The following is a 16,053-nucleotide window of genomic DNA, read 5'->3' as shown; positions in this document are numbered from 1 at the left end:
TGCATGACTGGCGGGAGAGGGAAGAGTAGGTTCCCGCGGTGGGATTCAGACTTCGAGGGACTGTTGCGAAGCCATCGAGGCAGTCTCCCCCACCCACCGCATTCCAGCGCCGCAGTCTTAACGCGTCACAGATGCCGCAGACCACTCCATAAGCAGATGTTTCTGCTAGTCACGAGAGCTTCGGCTCTACTTCCTCGGACAGCTTTGCTTCCGCCAGGAAGTGGTGGAGGCCAGATGTGAAGGCCTCTTCCTGCTTTTAATAAGCCTACAGGGGAAGGGTGGGGTCACTTCTACAACAGGAGGGAAGTAACCATGTCCGAAGCAGAGAATCTGAGCATCCACTTCCTTTCCTGCCCTTCTGTTAGGCTGCCTGTTAGTATTGGTGTGTGTGGGAGGGGGGGGAGGGTGTTTGTAAAGACGCTGAACAGACAGGCAGAAAGTCCTGTAGCCAGCTGCAGTGTCGGGTCGTGCGTGAGTGGTCTTAACATCCAACTGGTATAAAACAAAAGTCCGGCGGCTAGCCCAAATGATGCACAGACTTCCATTTTCACTGCTGTACTTACGAGACTAAAAAAAACAAAGTAAAGGTAGTCCCCTGTGCAAGCACCAGTCGTTTTCAACTCTGGGGCAACCTCGCATCACGACGTTTTCACAGCGGACTTTTTACCGGGTGGTTTGCCATTGCCTCCCCCAGTCATCTACACTTTCCCCCCAGCAAGCTGGGGACTCGTTTTATCAACCTGAGAAGGATGGAAGGCTGAGTCAACCTCGAGCCAGCTACCTGAACCCTTCTGTCAGGATCGAACTCAGGTCGTGAGCAGAGCTTAGGACTGCAGTACTGCAGCTTTCCCACTCTGCACCATGGGGCTCTTTTTACGAGATGCGCACGTGCATTTGGTTGGTTGAGTTAGTAGCGTGTCACCTTAGGGATTCCACAGCATTCGACACTCATGGCATTTTAAGTTACATTCACGGACAGGAGGGCTTATGATAACCTTTGGCCACGACGTTCTGATTCCCGACTATCAGAGAAAGACTGATTCCCGACTATCAGAGAAAGACTATCCAGCCATCTGTATCTATGGCTCTCCTACAGTCTCCTTTAAAAACAGTACAAATTACTTCTGGGATAATTCTGGCGTGTGCGTGGGGAAGCCGTTTCGAGCAGTCTCTTCGCTGCACAGTACTGACTTAACATTTGCAACAGTCAGCACATGTCTGGTGCGAGGACTTTCCGTATCGCTTTGCGATCAGCAGCATGGTCAATAATAATAACAATAATAAGTTTTTATTTATACCCCACCCTCCCCGCCAAGGCAGGCTCAGGGCAGCTTACAGAGCATAATACAGTAGCATGGTATGACAATAACAGATAAAATCAATCAATAGCATAAATACAATATATAAATTAATATTAAAAATAAGCTGAAACAATACAATGGTGCTACAGTCTGTTTATCCAAGATAGCGTAATATTAGTTCTGATTCCATCTTAAAAGGCTACTTGGAAGAGGGCAGTTTTGCAGGCCCTACGGAACTGATTGAGATCCCATAGGGCCCCGCACCTCTTCCGGCAGCTGATTCCACCGTTGGGGCGCTTTTATAGAGAAGGCCTGCTCCCTGGTTGTTTTAAGTTTGGCCTCCTTAGGCCCAGGGATTTCCAAAAGATTTTGTGAGCTGGAATGCAGCGCTTTCTGGGGAACATATGGAGAGAGGCGGTCCCTGAGGTAGGCAGGTCCTCGGCCATATAGGGCTTTAAAGGCGATAACCAGCACCTTGTAACGAACCCGGTATACGATTGGCAGCCAGTGCCGTTCCCGCAACCTAGGCCGCACATGTTCCCACCGAGGTAGTCCCACTAGTAGCCTAGCTGCTGCGTTCTGCACTAGCTGCAGTTTCCGCGTTCGGTACAGGGGCAGCCCCATGTAGAGGGTGTTACAGTAGTCCAAATAAATGGGTACCGCTTCGGGTGACCTTCATTTATCCTGCGCTGAGACATCTCCGAGGTGGAAAGGCCTGCCTTTGTCTAGCGCTTTGTCTCTGGTTTGCCTGGGTTGCAAAGGTTGACCAGCTCTCCCAATCCTTCTCCAGCAGTAGAACCTATCAGTCCGTCCCCTTGCTGATGCCCGCTGCTCCTGAGCTGAGATGGAAATGCGGCCCTCCCCCGGCTTATTAACTGTGTAGAGAACGAGAAGTGTGGTGACAGTCACAATCCTAACGCGCTCTTCTCTCTCCCTCCTTGTCCCCTCTGCTGACCTGCTTCCGTCTTAACCCTGTGTGTGCCGCGCTTGCTGTTGTGCATCTGTTTTTTTTCGCTCCCTGCGTGTGGTTGGACCTGCCCATAGCATCAGGTAGGACAAACTCGGCATCGTGCCCGATCGGTTCTAGTTGATCTCCTAACCCCTGGCCTGTGGGCCGTGGGCCTCGCCGCTCCTTTTTGCCTGGGATCTGGGCAGATGAAAGAGGCAGCGCAGCCTAGCTCCAAAGCACCGCTTCTTCCATCTGCTCGGGTCCCGGGTGGGTGGCAGGGGCATTGCAGCAGTGACCTTCACCCAGCCGGGTGGGCAGGGATGGGGCAGGAGGGGAAACCTGGGGTGGCAAAACCCCCAGCATACCTTCCCCCACCGGCTTGTGGAAAAATGATCTTTCACAAGACCAGTCCCTGGTGCCAAAAAGGTTGGGAGCCACTGTCCTAAGTATTTGCTTGGCACAAACCTTTTCTGAAGCACGGCCCAGCTGGGTGCCTCTTAGCAGCGGCGGTGCGGCTCTGGCCTTGCAGGGCATGAATGATTGGAAATGCCCAACAGGGTGGTATTGACACGAGCAGTTTTTCTGCTGTGCCCCTAAACTCGGTTGCAATAAGATTTCAGGTTTTCACGGCTGGTAACATCATTAGGGTTTGTAGAATCTTTCAGGATCAAGTGCCGTGTTCTACTGGAGAAAGTTTTCCTTCCAGACGTTTCGTTCTCAGCTGCGGAGAACATCCTCAGTGGCGTTGCAGCCGGAGCACAGCAGCCAAGAAGTGCACAGCAGCCAAGAAGGTCTGAGCGCCTGCTCCGGCTGCGACGCCCCTGAGGATGTTCTCCGCAGCTGAGAACGAAACGTCTGGAAGGAAAACTTTCTCCAGTAGAACACGGCACTTGATCTCGAAAGATTCTACAAACCCTAATCGGTTGCAATAATTTGTCTTTCAACCCGAGAAGACAGGACTTCAAAGTCTTGAACTCCAGATGGTCGCACCATACAAGCAGGCTTTGTTGGTAGCTCACGAGGACCAGTTATCTGTATTGAAAAATCCTTGTTATAAACGGATTGTGACCAATGTTCCCTCTAAGCTGTGGAGTCTTGTGAGCGAGAATTCTACTTTGTGAGCTCCTGGCATTAAAGTGGTGAGCTCCTGCATCGATTAGTTTGCCCCGGGGCCATTTTTCCTCCGCTCAGGCAAAAATGTGTGAGCCGAAAGCTAAAAAACGGTGCACTAGCTCACACTAACTTTTCCTGCATTGGGCAGGGGGTTGGACTAGATGACTCTGGAGGTCCCTTCCAACTCTATGATTCTATGATTCCGCTTAGAGGGGACACTGATTGTGATGACAGAAGAGATAAGAATACCTGGGGGGGGGGAATATTTCAGGAAAAGTTTATTATCTGAGGAATTCTTTCCGTTTTTTTCCAATGGAAAAATAGGGAGCTTGGTGGAGCACTGACGCTGTGAAAACATTTTATTTGAAACGAGTAAAATGCGCTCATATGGCCTCAGGCTGTAGCAATTCACAGTTGTCGCTTGCTTAAGTCCCGGGAGTGTTTGCAATTTGACTTGTAGGAAACACAGACCCTCATTCCACAAAAACGCCGAATAGTGTATTTTATCTTCAAGCCAGTTTAGGGTTTTTTGTTGTTGTTGCTGTTTTAACTTTAAAACAAGTTGAGAGCCGGTTTGGTGTAGTGGTTAAGTGTGCGGACTCTTATCTGGGAGAACCGGGTTTGATTCCCCACTTGCACCTGCTGGGATGGCCTTGGGTCAGCCATAGCCCTGGCAGAGGTTGTCCTTGAAAGGGCAGCTGCTGTAGAGCCCTCTCCAGCCCCACCCACCTCACAGGGTGTCTGTCTCCTGAGAGCCAGTTTGGTGTAGTGGTTAAGCGGTGTGGACTCTTATCTGGGAGAACCGGGTTTGATTCCCCACTCCTCCACTTGCACCTGCTGGAATGGCCTTGGGTCAGCCATAGCTCTGGCAGAGGTTGTCCTTGAAAGGGCAGCTGCTGGGAGAGCCCTCTCCAGCCCCACCCACCTCACAGGGTGTCTGTCTCCTGAGAGCCAGTTTGGTGTAGTGGTGAAGTGTGCGGACTCTTATCTGGGAGAACTGGGTTTGATTCCCCACTCCTCCACTTGCACCTGCTAGCGTGGCCTTGGGTCAGCCATAGCTCTGGCAGAGGCTGTCCTTGAAAGGGCAGCTGCTGGGAGAGCCCTCTCCAGCCCCACCCACCTCACAGGGTGACTGTTGTGGGGGAGGAAGGGAAAGGAGATTGTGAGCCGCTCTGAGACTCTTCGGAGTGGAGGGCGGGATATAAATCCAATATCTTCTTCAATATCTTCTTCTAAAAACTTTTATTGACGATTTGAAGCCAGTTTAGGTTTGATAGGACAATAAACACCACACATTGGAATCCCCCCCCCCGCCACCAAATAAGATCTGCCCCTATGGCATCAAAAACGTCCAAAAATTTACATCCTCCGGCAGCGACTGCTTGTACCGGTGTTCCGTCTTGTGCTCGGCGTGAGGCTGCCTGCGGCCCCTTCGTTTCCCGAGCGACCGTGCCCTTCCTTTTGCCTTCCAGACTAAAGAAGAACAGTCTCAGATAACCAGCCAGGTGACCGGACAGATCGGCTGGAGGCGCGAAGGGATCAAATACCGTCGCAACGAACTCTTCTTGGACGTGCTGGAAAGCGTGAACTTGCTGATGTCGCCGCAAGGTGAGCAGGAGCGTGGCAGGACGCAGCGTCACCGAGCACACCTCCTCCTCCTCCCCCCCACTCTCCCTGTTGTTCGGCCGCGCTGCAGTGTCCCCTCTGCCTTCCAGGTCAGGTCCTGAGCGCCCACGTCTCGGGCAGGGTGGTGATGAAGAGCTATCTCAGCGGGATGCCGGAATGCAAGTTCGGCATGAACGACAAGATTGTCATTGAGAAACAGGGCAAAGGGACTGCGGATGAAACAGGGAAGAGGTGAGAGCAGGCGGAGAATGGGGGGCGGGGGGGGGGTGGAGAATGCCAAGAAACCGAGGTCTGCAGCCCCTGAGCTGGTGGTATGAAGCTGTGTTGCAGCCGTCAAGTGATTTCTTCCTCTGCCTCTTCCTTATTGAAAGGCCAGGTCTAGCTCTCCTGGGGTTGATTGTGTCCGAACGCGATACATTAGGGGTTAAAACGGAATGCGCTCGGCGTTGCCGCCGTCCTCCGATAAAGAACCAAAAACGACGAAGCCGTGCGCTCATGTGAAAAGCGAGGCAGGGAAATTACACAACTGCAATCACTTTCACAGCAACGCGTATAAAGATCAGTTTTATCAATACAGTTCATAGGATGCGAGCCTTGTGTGTTCCAAACGTGCAGAACTGCACTTTGTATCAGTCATTGACCCGTCGGGAGGCCGCTAAGAGCGGAAACCGCAGTCCATTCTTGAATGTTTAAAGTCCACTGTTCCCTTGAAGATTTCAAATGGGGAAAAAATCCCTTCACTTTGCACCAGTGGAAAACAAGGTAAGAACCCCACCAATTCAAAATCCGATAACAGGGCTGCACGTTGGAACCGGCCGTTTCACTGTGGAGCTTCCAGGCATTTAAATCAGGGTATTATTCAGTACTGTGCATTTTAAAGTTCTCCTCTAAACCTGACAAGTCAAAGAGCTGGCTCCTCCCAAGATGTCACATAAGAACATAAGAGAAGCCATGTTGGATCAGGCCAATGGCCCATCTAGTCCAACACTCTGTGTCACAAAAGAACATAAGAGAAGCCATGTTGGATCAGGCCAATGGCCCATCCAGTCCAACACTCTGTGTCACATAAGAACATAAGAGAAGCCATGTTGGATCAGGCCAATGGCCCATCCAGTCCAACACTCTGTGCCACATAAGAATATAAGAGAAGCCATGTTGGATCAGGCCAATGGCCCATCCAGTCCCACACTCTGTGTCACAAAAGAACATAAGGGAAGCCATGTTGGATCAGGCCAATGGCCCATCCAGTCCCACACTGTCACATAAGAGAAGCCATGTTGGATCAGGCCAGTGGCCCATCCAGTCCCACACTCTGTGTCACAAAAGAACATAAGGGAAGCCATGTTGGATCAGGCCAATGGCCCATCCAGTCCCACACTCTGTGTCACATAAGAACATAAGAGAAGCCATGTTGGATCAGACCAATGGCCCATCCAGTCCCACACTCTGTGTCACAAAAGAACATAAGGGAAGCCATGTTGGATCAGGCCAATGGCCCATCCAGTCCCACACTCTGTGTCACATAAGAACATAAGAGAAGCCATGTTGGATCAGGCCAATGGCCCATCCAGTCCCACACTCTGTGTCACATAAGAACATAAGGGAAGCCATGTTGGATCAGGCCAATGGCCCATCCAGTTCAACACTCTGAGTCACACAGTGGCCAATATATGTGTGCATGTATATATATATTTATACACACACACACATGTACATACATACATATACACACACGTACACACACACACAAACATATATATATATGTGTGTATATATATATATACACACACACTCACACTGTGGCTAATAGCCACTGATGGACCTCTGCTCCATATTTTTATCCAATCCCCTCTTAAAGCTGGCTATGCTTGTAGTCGCCGCCACCTCCTGTGGCAGTGAATTCAGTGAGTCCAGAAGCTCTTTTCCGCTTTTAGCAGCTTCCCAACGGGTCAGTGATTGATGTAAAGTGCAGTTCTGCAAGTTGGGAATGTATGAGACTCGTATCCTATGAGCTGTATTTATAAATTGATCTTTATACATGCTACTACGCCAGTAATTGCAGCTGTATAATTTTCTTGTATTGTCTCTTCCCAGTAAGCAAGAGCCATGTCTCTTGGCCATCCCAAGACAGTGGGTGGGAATGACCCGTAGAAGGTGTCATTGAATGACCAGGGTTCAGTGGGGCTGTTTGTGTGTTTATTGAGCACAGCCTTTTTTATGGGCTGTGAGCAGGGGGGTGGAATTCTAGCAGAAACTCCTTTGCAGGCCACACACCCCTAATGTAGCCAATCCTCCCGGAGCTTACAAGGCTCTTTTTTGTAAGCTCTTGAAGGACTGGCTACATCAGGGGTGTGTGCCCTAATATGCAAAGGAGCTCCTGTTAGAATGCCACCCCTGGCTGTGAGCAGCTCTCTCTCCAAGCTGTGGAGCTTTGGGGAACAAAAAATTCTACTTTGTGAGCTACTGGCATTAAAGTTGCGAGCTGCCGCATAAATCGCTTTGCCCTGAGGCCGTCCCTCCTGAGCTAAGACAAAAATGCGTGAGCCGGATGCTAAAACCCCCCTCTGCAAGCTAGCTCACACTTAGAGGGAACAGTCAGACCCCTTCCTCCTCTCTCCTGTTAGCCTCACTGCCAGCAAAATGGAAGCTGGATTGTGAGCTGGATTCAGAAGCCCCAGGATCCCACAGTGGGGTGGGGTGCGTCTGTTTGCTCTCTTCCCAGGGGAGAGGGAGGCAGAGCTGCACATTCAGGGCTTTTTCTTTTTTCGTAGCAGGAGCTCCTTTGCATGTTAGGCCACACCACCCTGATGTAGCCAATCCTCCAAGAATTTACAGGAGGCCCTGTGCTAAGAGCCAGTTTGGTGGTAGTGGTCAAGTGCGCGGACTCTTCTCTGGGAGAACCGAGTTGGATTCCCCACGCCTCCACTTGCACCTGCTGGAATGGCCTTGGGTCAACCATAGCTCTGGCAGAGGTTGTCCTTCAAAGGGCAGCTTCTGTCAGAGCTCTCTGTCCCACCCACCTCACGGGGTGTCTGTTGTGGGGGAGGAAGGTAAAGGAGATTGTGAACCTCTGAGATTCGGAGTGGAGGGCGGGATATAAATCCAGTATCTTCATCTACCTCACAGGGTGTCTGTTGTGGGGGAGGAAGGGAAAGGAGATTGTGAGCCGCTCTGAGACTCTTCGGAGTGGAGGGCGGGATATAAATCCAATATCTTCATCTACCTCACAGGGTGTCTGTTGTGGGGGGGAGGAAGGTAAAGGAGATTGTGAGCCGCTCTGAGACTCTTCAGAGTGGAGGGCGGGATATAAATCCAATATCTTCATCTACCTCACAGGGTGTATGTTGTGGGGGAGGAAGGGAAAGGAGATTGTGAGCCGCTCTGAGACTCTTTGGAGTGGAGGGCGGGATATAAATCCAATATCTTCATCTACCTCACAGGGTGTGTGTTGTGGGGGAGGAAGGGAAAGGAGATTGTGAGCCGCTCTGAGACTCTTCGGAGTGGAGGGAGGGATATAAATCCAATATCTTCATCTACCTCACAGGGTGTCTGTTGTGGAGGAGGAAGGGAAATGAGATTGTGAACCTCTGAGATTTGGAGTGGAGGGCGGGATATAAATCCAATATCTTCTTCTCCTCTTGGAGGATTGGCTATATCAGGGGTGTGTGGCCTGATATGCAAAGGAGCACCTGCTACAAAAGCAGCCCTGTGCACTTCCCAACTCATTCACACGGTAGCTTGGCTAGGGGTATCATCGCCCCCCGATCTCCCCACAAGTCCTTCCTTGGAGAGAGGCAGCACTTGCTGGCTCTCAGGCCCTCCTTTCTCCTTTAACGTTACTGAATTCTTTTTCTCTCTTGTGTTCTGCTGACTCCAGTGAAACAGGAAGGTAGATAACAACCCGCTTACTGCTGTGTGCACGCACTCCTCACCCCTTCCCCATCTTTTTGCTTTGTGTGACTTGTGCATGTGCCACCATTTTCCCCCCTGCGACACTTCCACACAGGGGGTCCGCCCCTCTCAGCTAAGCCCAGTGCCACTGTCCCTTCCGGCTGCACAGCGACAGTGCCTGAGTGAGACGGGCGAGGTTCGGAAGGCTTCCAGCAGGGGGCTTGTAGTCCGGGCAAATGGCTCTTGTCAGGCTCTGACGTCAGCTGAGTAGCAGAACGGCACAGGACTCTCCCACCAGAGTACAGAAGCCAGAGGGGGGAACCACCTTGAAAACTATAAAAGGGGGAGATGAATTGAAATGGTGGTTGCTGGTGGGCACAGCAAGCGTGGTAGCCTTAGACCTGGGGTGGCCAAACTTGCTTAAGAAGAAGAACTGCAGATTTTTACCCTGCCCGTCTCTCTGAATCGGAGACTTAGAGCGGCTTGCAATCTCCTATATCTTCTCCTCCCACAACAGACACCCTGTGAGGTGGGTGTGCTGAGAGGACTCTCAAAGCAGCTGCCCTTTCAAGGACAACCTCTGCCAGAGCTATGGCTGACCCAAGGCCATTCCAGCAGCTGCAAGTGGAGGAGTGGGGAATCAAACCCGGTTCTCCCAAATAAGAGTCTGCCCTTTCAAGGACAACCTCTGCCAGAGCTATGCTGACCCACGCCCATTCCAGCAGCTGCAAGTGGAGGAGTGGGGAATCAAACCTGGTTCTCCCAGATAAGAGTCCGCACAATTAACCACTATACCAAACTGGCTCTCTCTATTGGATTTATACCCTGCCATTCACTCTGAATCTCAGAGTGGCTTACAATCTCCATTATCTTCTTCCTCTACAACAGACACCCTGAGAGGTGGGTGGGGCTGAGAGAGCTCTCAGAGAAGCTGCCCTTTCTAGGACAACTCGTATGAGAGCTATGGCTGACCCAAGGCCATTCCAGCAGCTGCAAGTGGAGGAGTGGGGAATCAAGCCCGGTTCTCCCAGATAAGAGAGCTATGGCTGACCCAAGGCCATTTCAGCAGCTGCAAGTGGAGGAGTGGGGAATCAAACCCGGTTCTCCCAGATAAGAGTCCACACACTTCACCACTACACCAGACTGGCTTTCTTAATGTCAGAGTCACGTAGAATAAACATCTGATGTTAGAGGAATACAAGGCATGAATGTCAGTTGTTTGAGAGCCACAAGCCAAGGAAGGAGGGAAGAAGAAAGAAAGAAGGCAAATAGACGGGGGAGGGAGAAGTGGAAAGAAATCAACTTTAAATGAATTCTCCAAGCTGGCTTGGCTTGGAGAAGTGATTTAAAGAGACATATGCCTTCTCCAAGCTGGCCAAAGGGGTGGGTGGGGGGGCTTCAAGAGCCACACAATATGCGTGAAAGAGCCACATGTGGATCCTGAGCCACTGGTTGGCCACCCCTGCCTTAGACCTCTCCTCAAGCCTCAGTCCTAAGAACCCACAGGGCTTTGCATTGGGATCTACCAGTGGTCTTTGCTTCTTTCTGAAAACCTTTGAAGGAGAACGCGTTGCACTGCAAGCTGAGTCTAAGTTAGAGCGGTGGCGGCTAAGGCCAAGCTGCCTCCCACATACCTCTGGGAAAGAGTTTCCCAGTAGAGCAGAAATACACAGCAGGGTGTTCAAAGCAGATGACCAAATCCAGTGTCAGTAAAAGTTATTTTTATGGGGGGGGAGAGGCCAAGCTGGCGACACAGGCTGCCAATCCAGTCCTTCAGCATCCCTTTGAATACAACCCTAGCCACATGCCTACAAAGCGAATGGTCTTGGGCGCATAGGTCATCCAGCCACCCTTTTATACTCTGAAACCAGAGAGCTCACGGGTATGAGCAAGGTATATCACTTAGAACACTCCATGAGAGCTTTCACTAAAACGTACATTGAAAACAAAGTTGTAAACCACAGTATCTTTCGCATATTAATTTAGAATTACTTTACAGTCCGTTTTGCAATACACAATGTTTTTTCTTCGTTTGCGGGGCTTCCTGAGGTCCAACGCGGGTGTGATTGCGGTTCCCAAACTGGTGCGGCCGCAAAGGATCAAGCGCGGCTCCATACTTCTGTTTGTCCTTAGCTTCTCTCAGAAGGGCCGACGGAGCAGTGCCAAACTGAAATTGCATCCCTTGCCGAGCTGCCTGAGGAAGGAGTCGCTCTGAAAGTGGACGGAAGCAGCAGTCCCGTTGCAGCCATACTAGTTTGGGAACCTCAGTCACGCCTGCGTCGGACTTCAGGCAGTCCTGCAAATGAAGAAAAAATATTGCCTGTTGCAAAATGGACTGTAAAATAACTCCAAATTAATATGTGAAAAGGAAGGATGGAAGGCTGAGTTGACCTTGAGCCGGCTACCTGAAAACCCAGCTTCTGCTGGGGAACGAACTCAGGTCGTGAGCAGAGCTTAGGACTGCAGTACTGCAGCTTTAACACTCTGCGCCACGGGGCTCTTTTCAGAGTATAAAAAAGGTAAAGGGTAATCCCCTGTGCAAGCACCAGTCATTTCCAACTCTGGGGTGTTGTTGCTTTCACAACGTTTTCACGGCAGACTTTTGACGGGGTGGTTTGCCCTTGCCTTCCCCAGTCCTCTACGCTTTCCCCCCAGCAAGCTGGGGACTCATTTGACCGACCTCGGAAGGATGGAAGGCTGAGTCAACCTCGAGCTAGCTACTTGAACCCAGCTTCCGCCGGGATCGAACTCAGGTTGTGAGCAGAGCTTAGGACTGCAGTGCTGCAGCTTTACCACTCTGCGTCACGGGGCTCTTACTGTGGTTTAAAACTTTGTTTTCAATCTATGTCTTAGTTAAAGCTCTCACGGAGTGTTTTGTCAAATACCTTCCCCTTTTGTTCTCCGGCACAGCCTCCAGGAATGACTTGTGAGCCTGGTGTCGATTGCTTTTCAACTCCTGCCATAGACCAGAAGTTGCAGTGACACTTTGGCAGCGATTGGATTGTTTCTTCTATCGGAGGCTGCAGGGAAACCCGCCCCCCCCCGGGGTCTCTCAAGCTGAGGAGCCGTAGCATATGAATATATGAAGCTGCCTTATATTGAATCAGACCCCCTCGGTCCATCAAATCAGTACTGTCGACTGGCAGTGGCTCTCCAGGGTCTCAAGCTGAGGTTTTTAACGTTTATTTTGCCTGGACCCTTTTTAGTTGGAGATGCCGGGGATTGAACCTGGGACCTTCTGCTTACCAAGCAGATGCTCTGCCACTGAGCTACCATCCCTCCCCTGCTCTCCAGGGTTTCGAGCTGAGGTTTTTCACGCTTACTTCCCTGGACCCTTTTTAGTTGGAGATGCCGGGGATTGAACTTGGGACCTTCTGCTTACCAAGCAGATGCTCTGCCACTGAGCTACCATCCCCCCCCCCCCCCCCCACCCCCCCCCCGCTCTCCAGGGTTTCGAGCTGAGGTTTTTCACGCTTACTTCCCTGGACCCTTTTTAGTTGGAGATGCTGGGGATTGAACTTGGGACCTTCTGCTTACCAAGCAGATGCTCTGCCACTGAGTTACCATCCCTCCCCTGCTCTGCAGGGTTTTGAGCTGAGGTTTTTCACGTTTACTTTGCCTGGATCCTTTTTAGTTGGAGATGCAGGGCACTGAACCTGGGACCTTCTGCTTACCAAGCCGATGCTCTGCCACTGAGCCACCGTCCCTCCCTTTATGTGGCTTGCCAGATACAGAAAGAGTGCTGATGATAGAAGGAGGTGCCCACCGAGCATCCCCATCAGGACTAGCCCACTAAATGAACTGCTGTAGGCAAAGCAGGGGCAAACCTCTGCCTGGTGAACGCGGAAATGAAGTCTTTCCTCGGGCTTGCTGGGTGGCCGACCATCCCCGCTGGCAGCGAGGGGAATGGTTGATGTGACATGGACCAGATGCTTCCCTCCCCCCCCCTAAAGCTTGCTGGCTTTCCTTTGCCTTTGTCACGTCACAATTCAGCCTGAGGTAGCAAACTGCTCTCGGGAGAGTGGCGTCACCTCCTCCGATAGCCCAAGCGCACCCTCCTCGCCCCTCCCCCCCGGCTTGTGGGGAGACGGCGACTCCTTTTGACCCTGCTTATGCTTCCTTGTGCCCTAGCGGGAAGCAGTCTATCGCCATCGACGACTGCACTTTCCACCAGTGCGTGAGGCTCAGCAAGTTCGACTCGGAGAGGAGCATCAGCTTCATCCCCCCAGATGGAGAGTTTGAGCTCATGAGGTATGGCCGGCGGGGACAGGTGGTGCGGGTTCCGGGGGAGCGATTTCCTGGGGCCCGCTGGACACCCACAGATTCAGGCACGGAGTCGGTTTGTTAAGGCACGGCGCATCTGAGCGGTCGGGTTAGAACGGATCAACGGAAGTCCTTCACCCAATGGGTGACCCCCCATGTGGAATTCACTGCCACGGAAGGTGGCGGCGGCTACAAGCATAGCCAGCTTCAAGAGGGGTTTGGATAAACATCTGGAGTCGAGATCCATCAGTGGCTATTAGCCTCAGTGTATTGTTGGAACTCTCTGCCCGGGGCAGTGATGCTCTGTATGCTTGGTGCTTGTGGGCGGGGGGCACAGTGGGAGGGCTTCTAGCCTGGTTTTTTTGGCCACTGTGTGACACAGAGTGTTGGACTGGATAGGCCATTGGCCTGACCCAACAGGGCTTCTCTTATGTTCTTATGTGACACAGAGTGTTGGACTGGATGGGCCATTGGCCTGACCCAACAGGGCTTCTCTTATGTGACACAGAGTGTTGGACTGGAGGGGCCATTGGCCTGACCCAACAGGGCTTCTCTTATGTGACACAGAGTGTTGGACTGGATGGGCCATTGGCCTGATCCAGCATGGCTCCTCTTACGTTCTTATATGACACAGAGTGTTGGACTGGAGGGGCTATTGGCCTGACCCAACAGGGCTTCCCTTATGTTCTTATGTGACACAGAGTATTGGACTGGATGGGCCATTGGTCTGATGCAACATGGCTTCTCTTATGCGACACAGAGTGTTGGACTGGATGGGTCATTGGCCTGATCCAACATGGCTCCTCTTATGTTCTTATGTGACACAGAGTGTTGGACTGGAGGGGCCGTTGGCCTGACCCAACAGGGCTTCCCTTATGTGCTTATGTGACACAGAGTGTTGGACTGGAGGGGCCGTTGGCCTGACCCAACAGGGCTTCCCTTATGTGCTTATGTGACACAGAGTGTTGGACTGGAGGGGCCGTTGGCCTGACCCAACAGGGCTTCCCTTATGTTCTTATGTGACACGGAGTGTTGGACTGGAGGGGCCGTTGGCCTGATCCAACAGGGCTTCCCTTATGTTCTTATGTGACACGGAGTGTTGGACTGGAGGGGCCGTTGGCCTGACCCAACAGGGCTTCCCTTATGTGCTTATGTGACACAGAGTGTTGGACTGGAGGGGCCGTTGGCCTGACCCAACAGGGCTTCCCTTATGTGCTTATGTGACACAGAGTGTTGGACTGGAGGGGCCGTTGGCCTGACCCAACAGGGCTTCCCTTATGTTCTTATGTGACACGGAGTGTTGGACTGGAGGGGCCGTTGGCCTGACCCAACAGGGCTTCCCTTATGTTCTTATGTGACACGGAGTGTTGGACTGGAGGGGCCGTTGGCCTGACCCAACAGGGCTTCCCTTATGTGCTTATGTGACACGGAGTGTTGGACTGGAGGGGCCGTTGGCCTGATCCAACAGGGCTTCCCTTATGTTCTTATGTGACACAGAGTGTTGGACTGGAGGGGCCGTTGGCCTGATCCAACAGGGCTTCCCTTATGTTCTTATGTGACACGGAGTGTTGGACTGGAGGGGCCGTTGGCCTGATCCAACAGGGCTTCCCTTATGTTCTTATGTGACACGGAGTGTTGGACTGGAGGGGCCGTTGGCCTGACCCAACAGGGCTTCCCTTATGTTCTTATGTGACACAGAGTGTTGGACTGGAGGGACCGTTGGCCTGATGCAACAGGGCTTCTCTTCTGTTCTTATGTGACACAGAGTGTTGGACTGGAGGGGCCGTTGGCCTGACCCAACAGGGCTTCCCTTATGTGCTTATGTGACACAGAGTGTTGGACTGGAGGGGCCGTTGGCCTGACCCAACAGGGCTTCCCTTATGTTCTTATGTGACACAGAGTGTTGGACTGGAGGGGCCGTTGGCCTGATGCAACAGGGCTTCCCTTATGTTCTTATGTGACACAGAGTGTTGGACTGGAGGGGCCGTTGGCCTGACCCAACAGGGCTTCCCTTATGTTCTTATGTGACACGGAGTGTTGGACTGGAGGGGCCGTTGGCCTGACCCAACAGGGCTTCCCTTATGTTCTTATGTGACACAGAGTGTTGGACTGGAGGGGCCGTTGGCCTGATCCAACAGGGCTTCCCTTATGTTCTTATGTGACACAGAGTGTTGGACTGGAGGGGCCGTTGGCCTGACCCAACAGGGCTTCCCTTATGTTCTTATGTGACACAGAGTGTTGGACTGGAGGGGCCGTTGGCCTGACCCAACAGGGCTTCTCTTATGTTCTTATGTGACACAGAGTGTTGGACTGGAGGGGCCATTGGCCTGACCCAACAGGGCTTCCCTTATGTTTTTATGTGACACAGAGTGTTGGACTGGAGGGGCCGTTGGCCTGACCCAACAGGGCTCCTCTTACGTTCTTATATGATACAGAGTGTTGGACTGGAGGGGCCATTGGCCTGATGCAACATGGCTTCTCTTCTGTTCTTATCTGCCCTCCTCTTCCAACTGAATCATGTTCTCTCTCCTTCCACAGATACCGAACCACTAAAGACATTATCCTTCCTTTCCGGGTGATCCCCCTGGTGCGGGAGGTCGGCCGGACCAAGCTGGAGGTGAAGGTTGTGATCAAATCCAACTTCAAGCCTTCCCTCCTGGCTCAGAAGATAGAGGTGAGAGCGGCAAGGGTATAAGCCTTTTCGGAGCGTAGCCTTGTGTACTGGCAGGGGAGGACGCAGCGTTCCTCCGTTCTAGAAACGGGCGCAGCGCGTCTGTCTGCAGAGGCCAGGAAAGGTGGCTGCATGCTCTTTGGTGTTGGATGACGGCGGCCACAGTGGAATGTGAAGTCCTTTTTTGAACATAAAGTGCTTTTTTCCCTTCCAAGAACGCCCACGGCTGCAGAGAGTTG

The 16,053-nt window shown here is 52.0% G+C and overlaps 1 protein-coding gene across 1 annotated transcript in view; it reads left to right on the top strand.

Moving 5' to 3' along the window:
* The window catches only part of AP2M1 (adaptor related protein complex 2 subunit mu 1), a 45,804-nt gene that overhangs the window by 23,199 nt on the left and 6,552 nt on the right, over positions 1-16,053 (top strand). Inside the window, exons 4-7 of the mRNA XM_060242816.1 lie at positions 4,836-4,971; positions 5,079-5,220; positions 13,012-13,131; positions 15,682-15,817. Coding sequence (XP_060098799.1) covers positions 4,836-4,971; positions 5,079-5,220; positions 13,012-13,131; positions 15,682-15,817 — 534 coding nt within the window. The remainder of the gene's footprint in view (positions 1-4,835; positions 4,972-5,078; positions 5,221-13,011; positions 13,132-15,681; positions 15,818-16,053) is intronic.

The sequence above is a fragment of the Heteronotia binoei genome, chromosome 6 (assembly GCF_032191835.1).
Source record: "Heteronotia binoei isolate CCM8104 ecotype False Entrance Well chromosome 6, APGP_CSIRO_Hbin_v1, whole genome shotgun sequence".
Lineage (NCBI taxonomy): Eukaryota > Metazoa > Chordata > Lepidosauria > Squamata > Gekkonidae > Heteronotia > Heteronotia binoei.
This window is presented reverse-complemented; position numbering and strand designations above follow the sequence as displayed.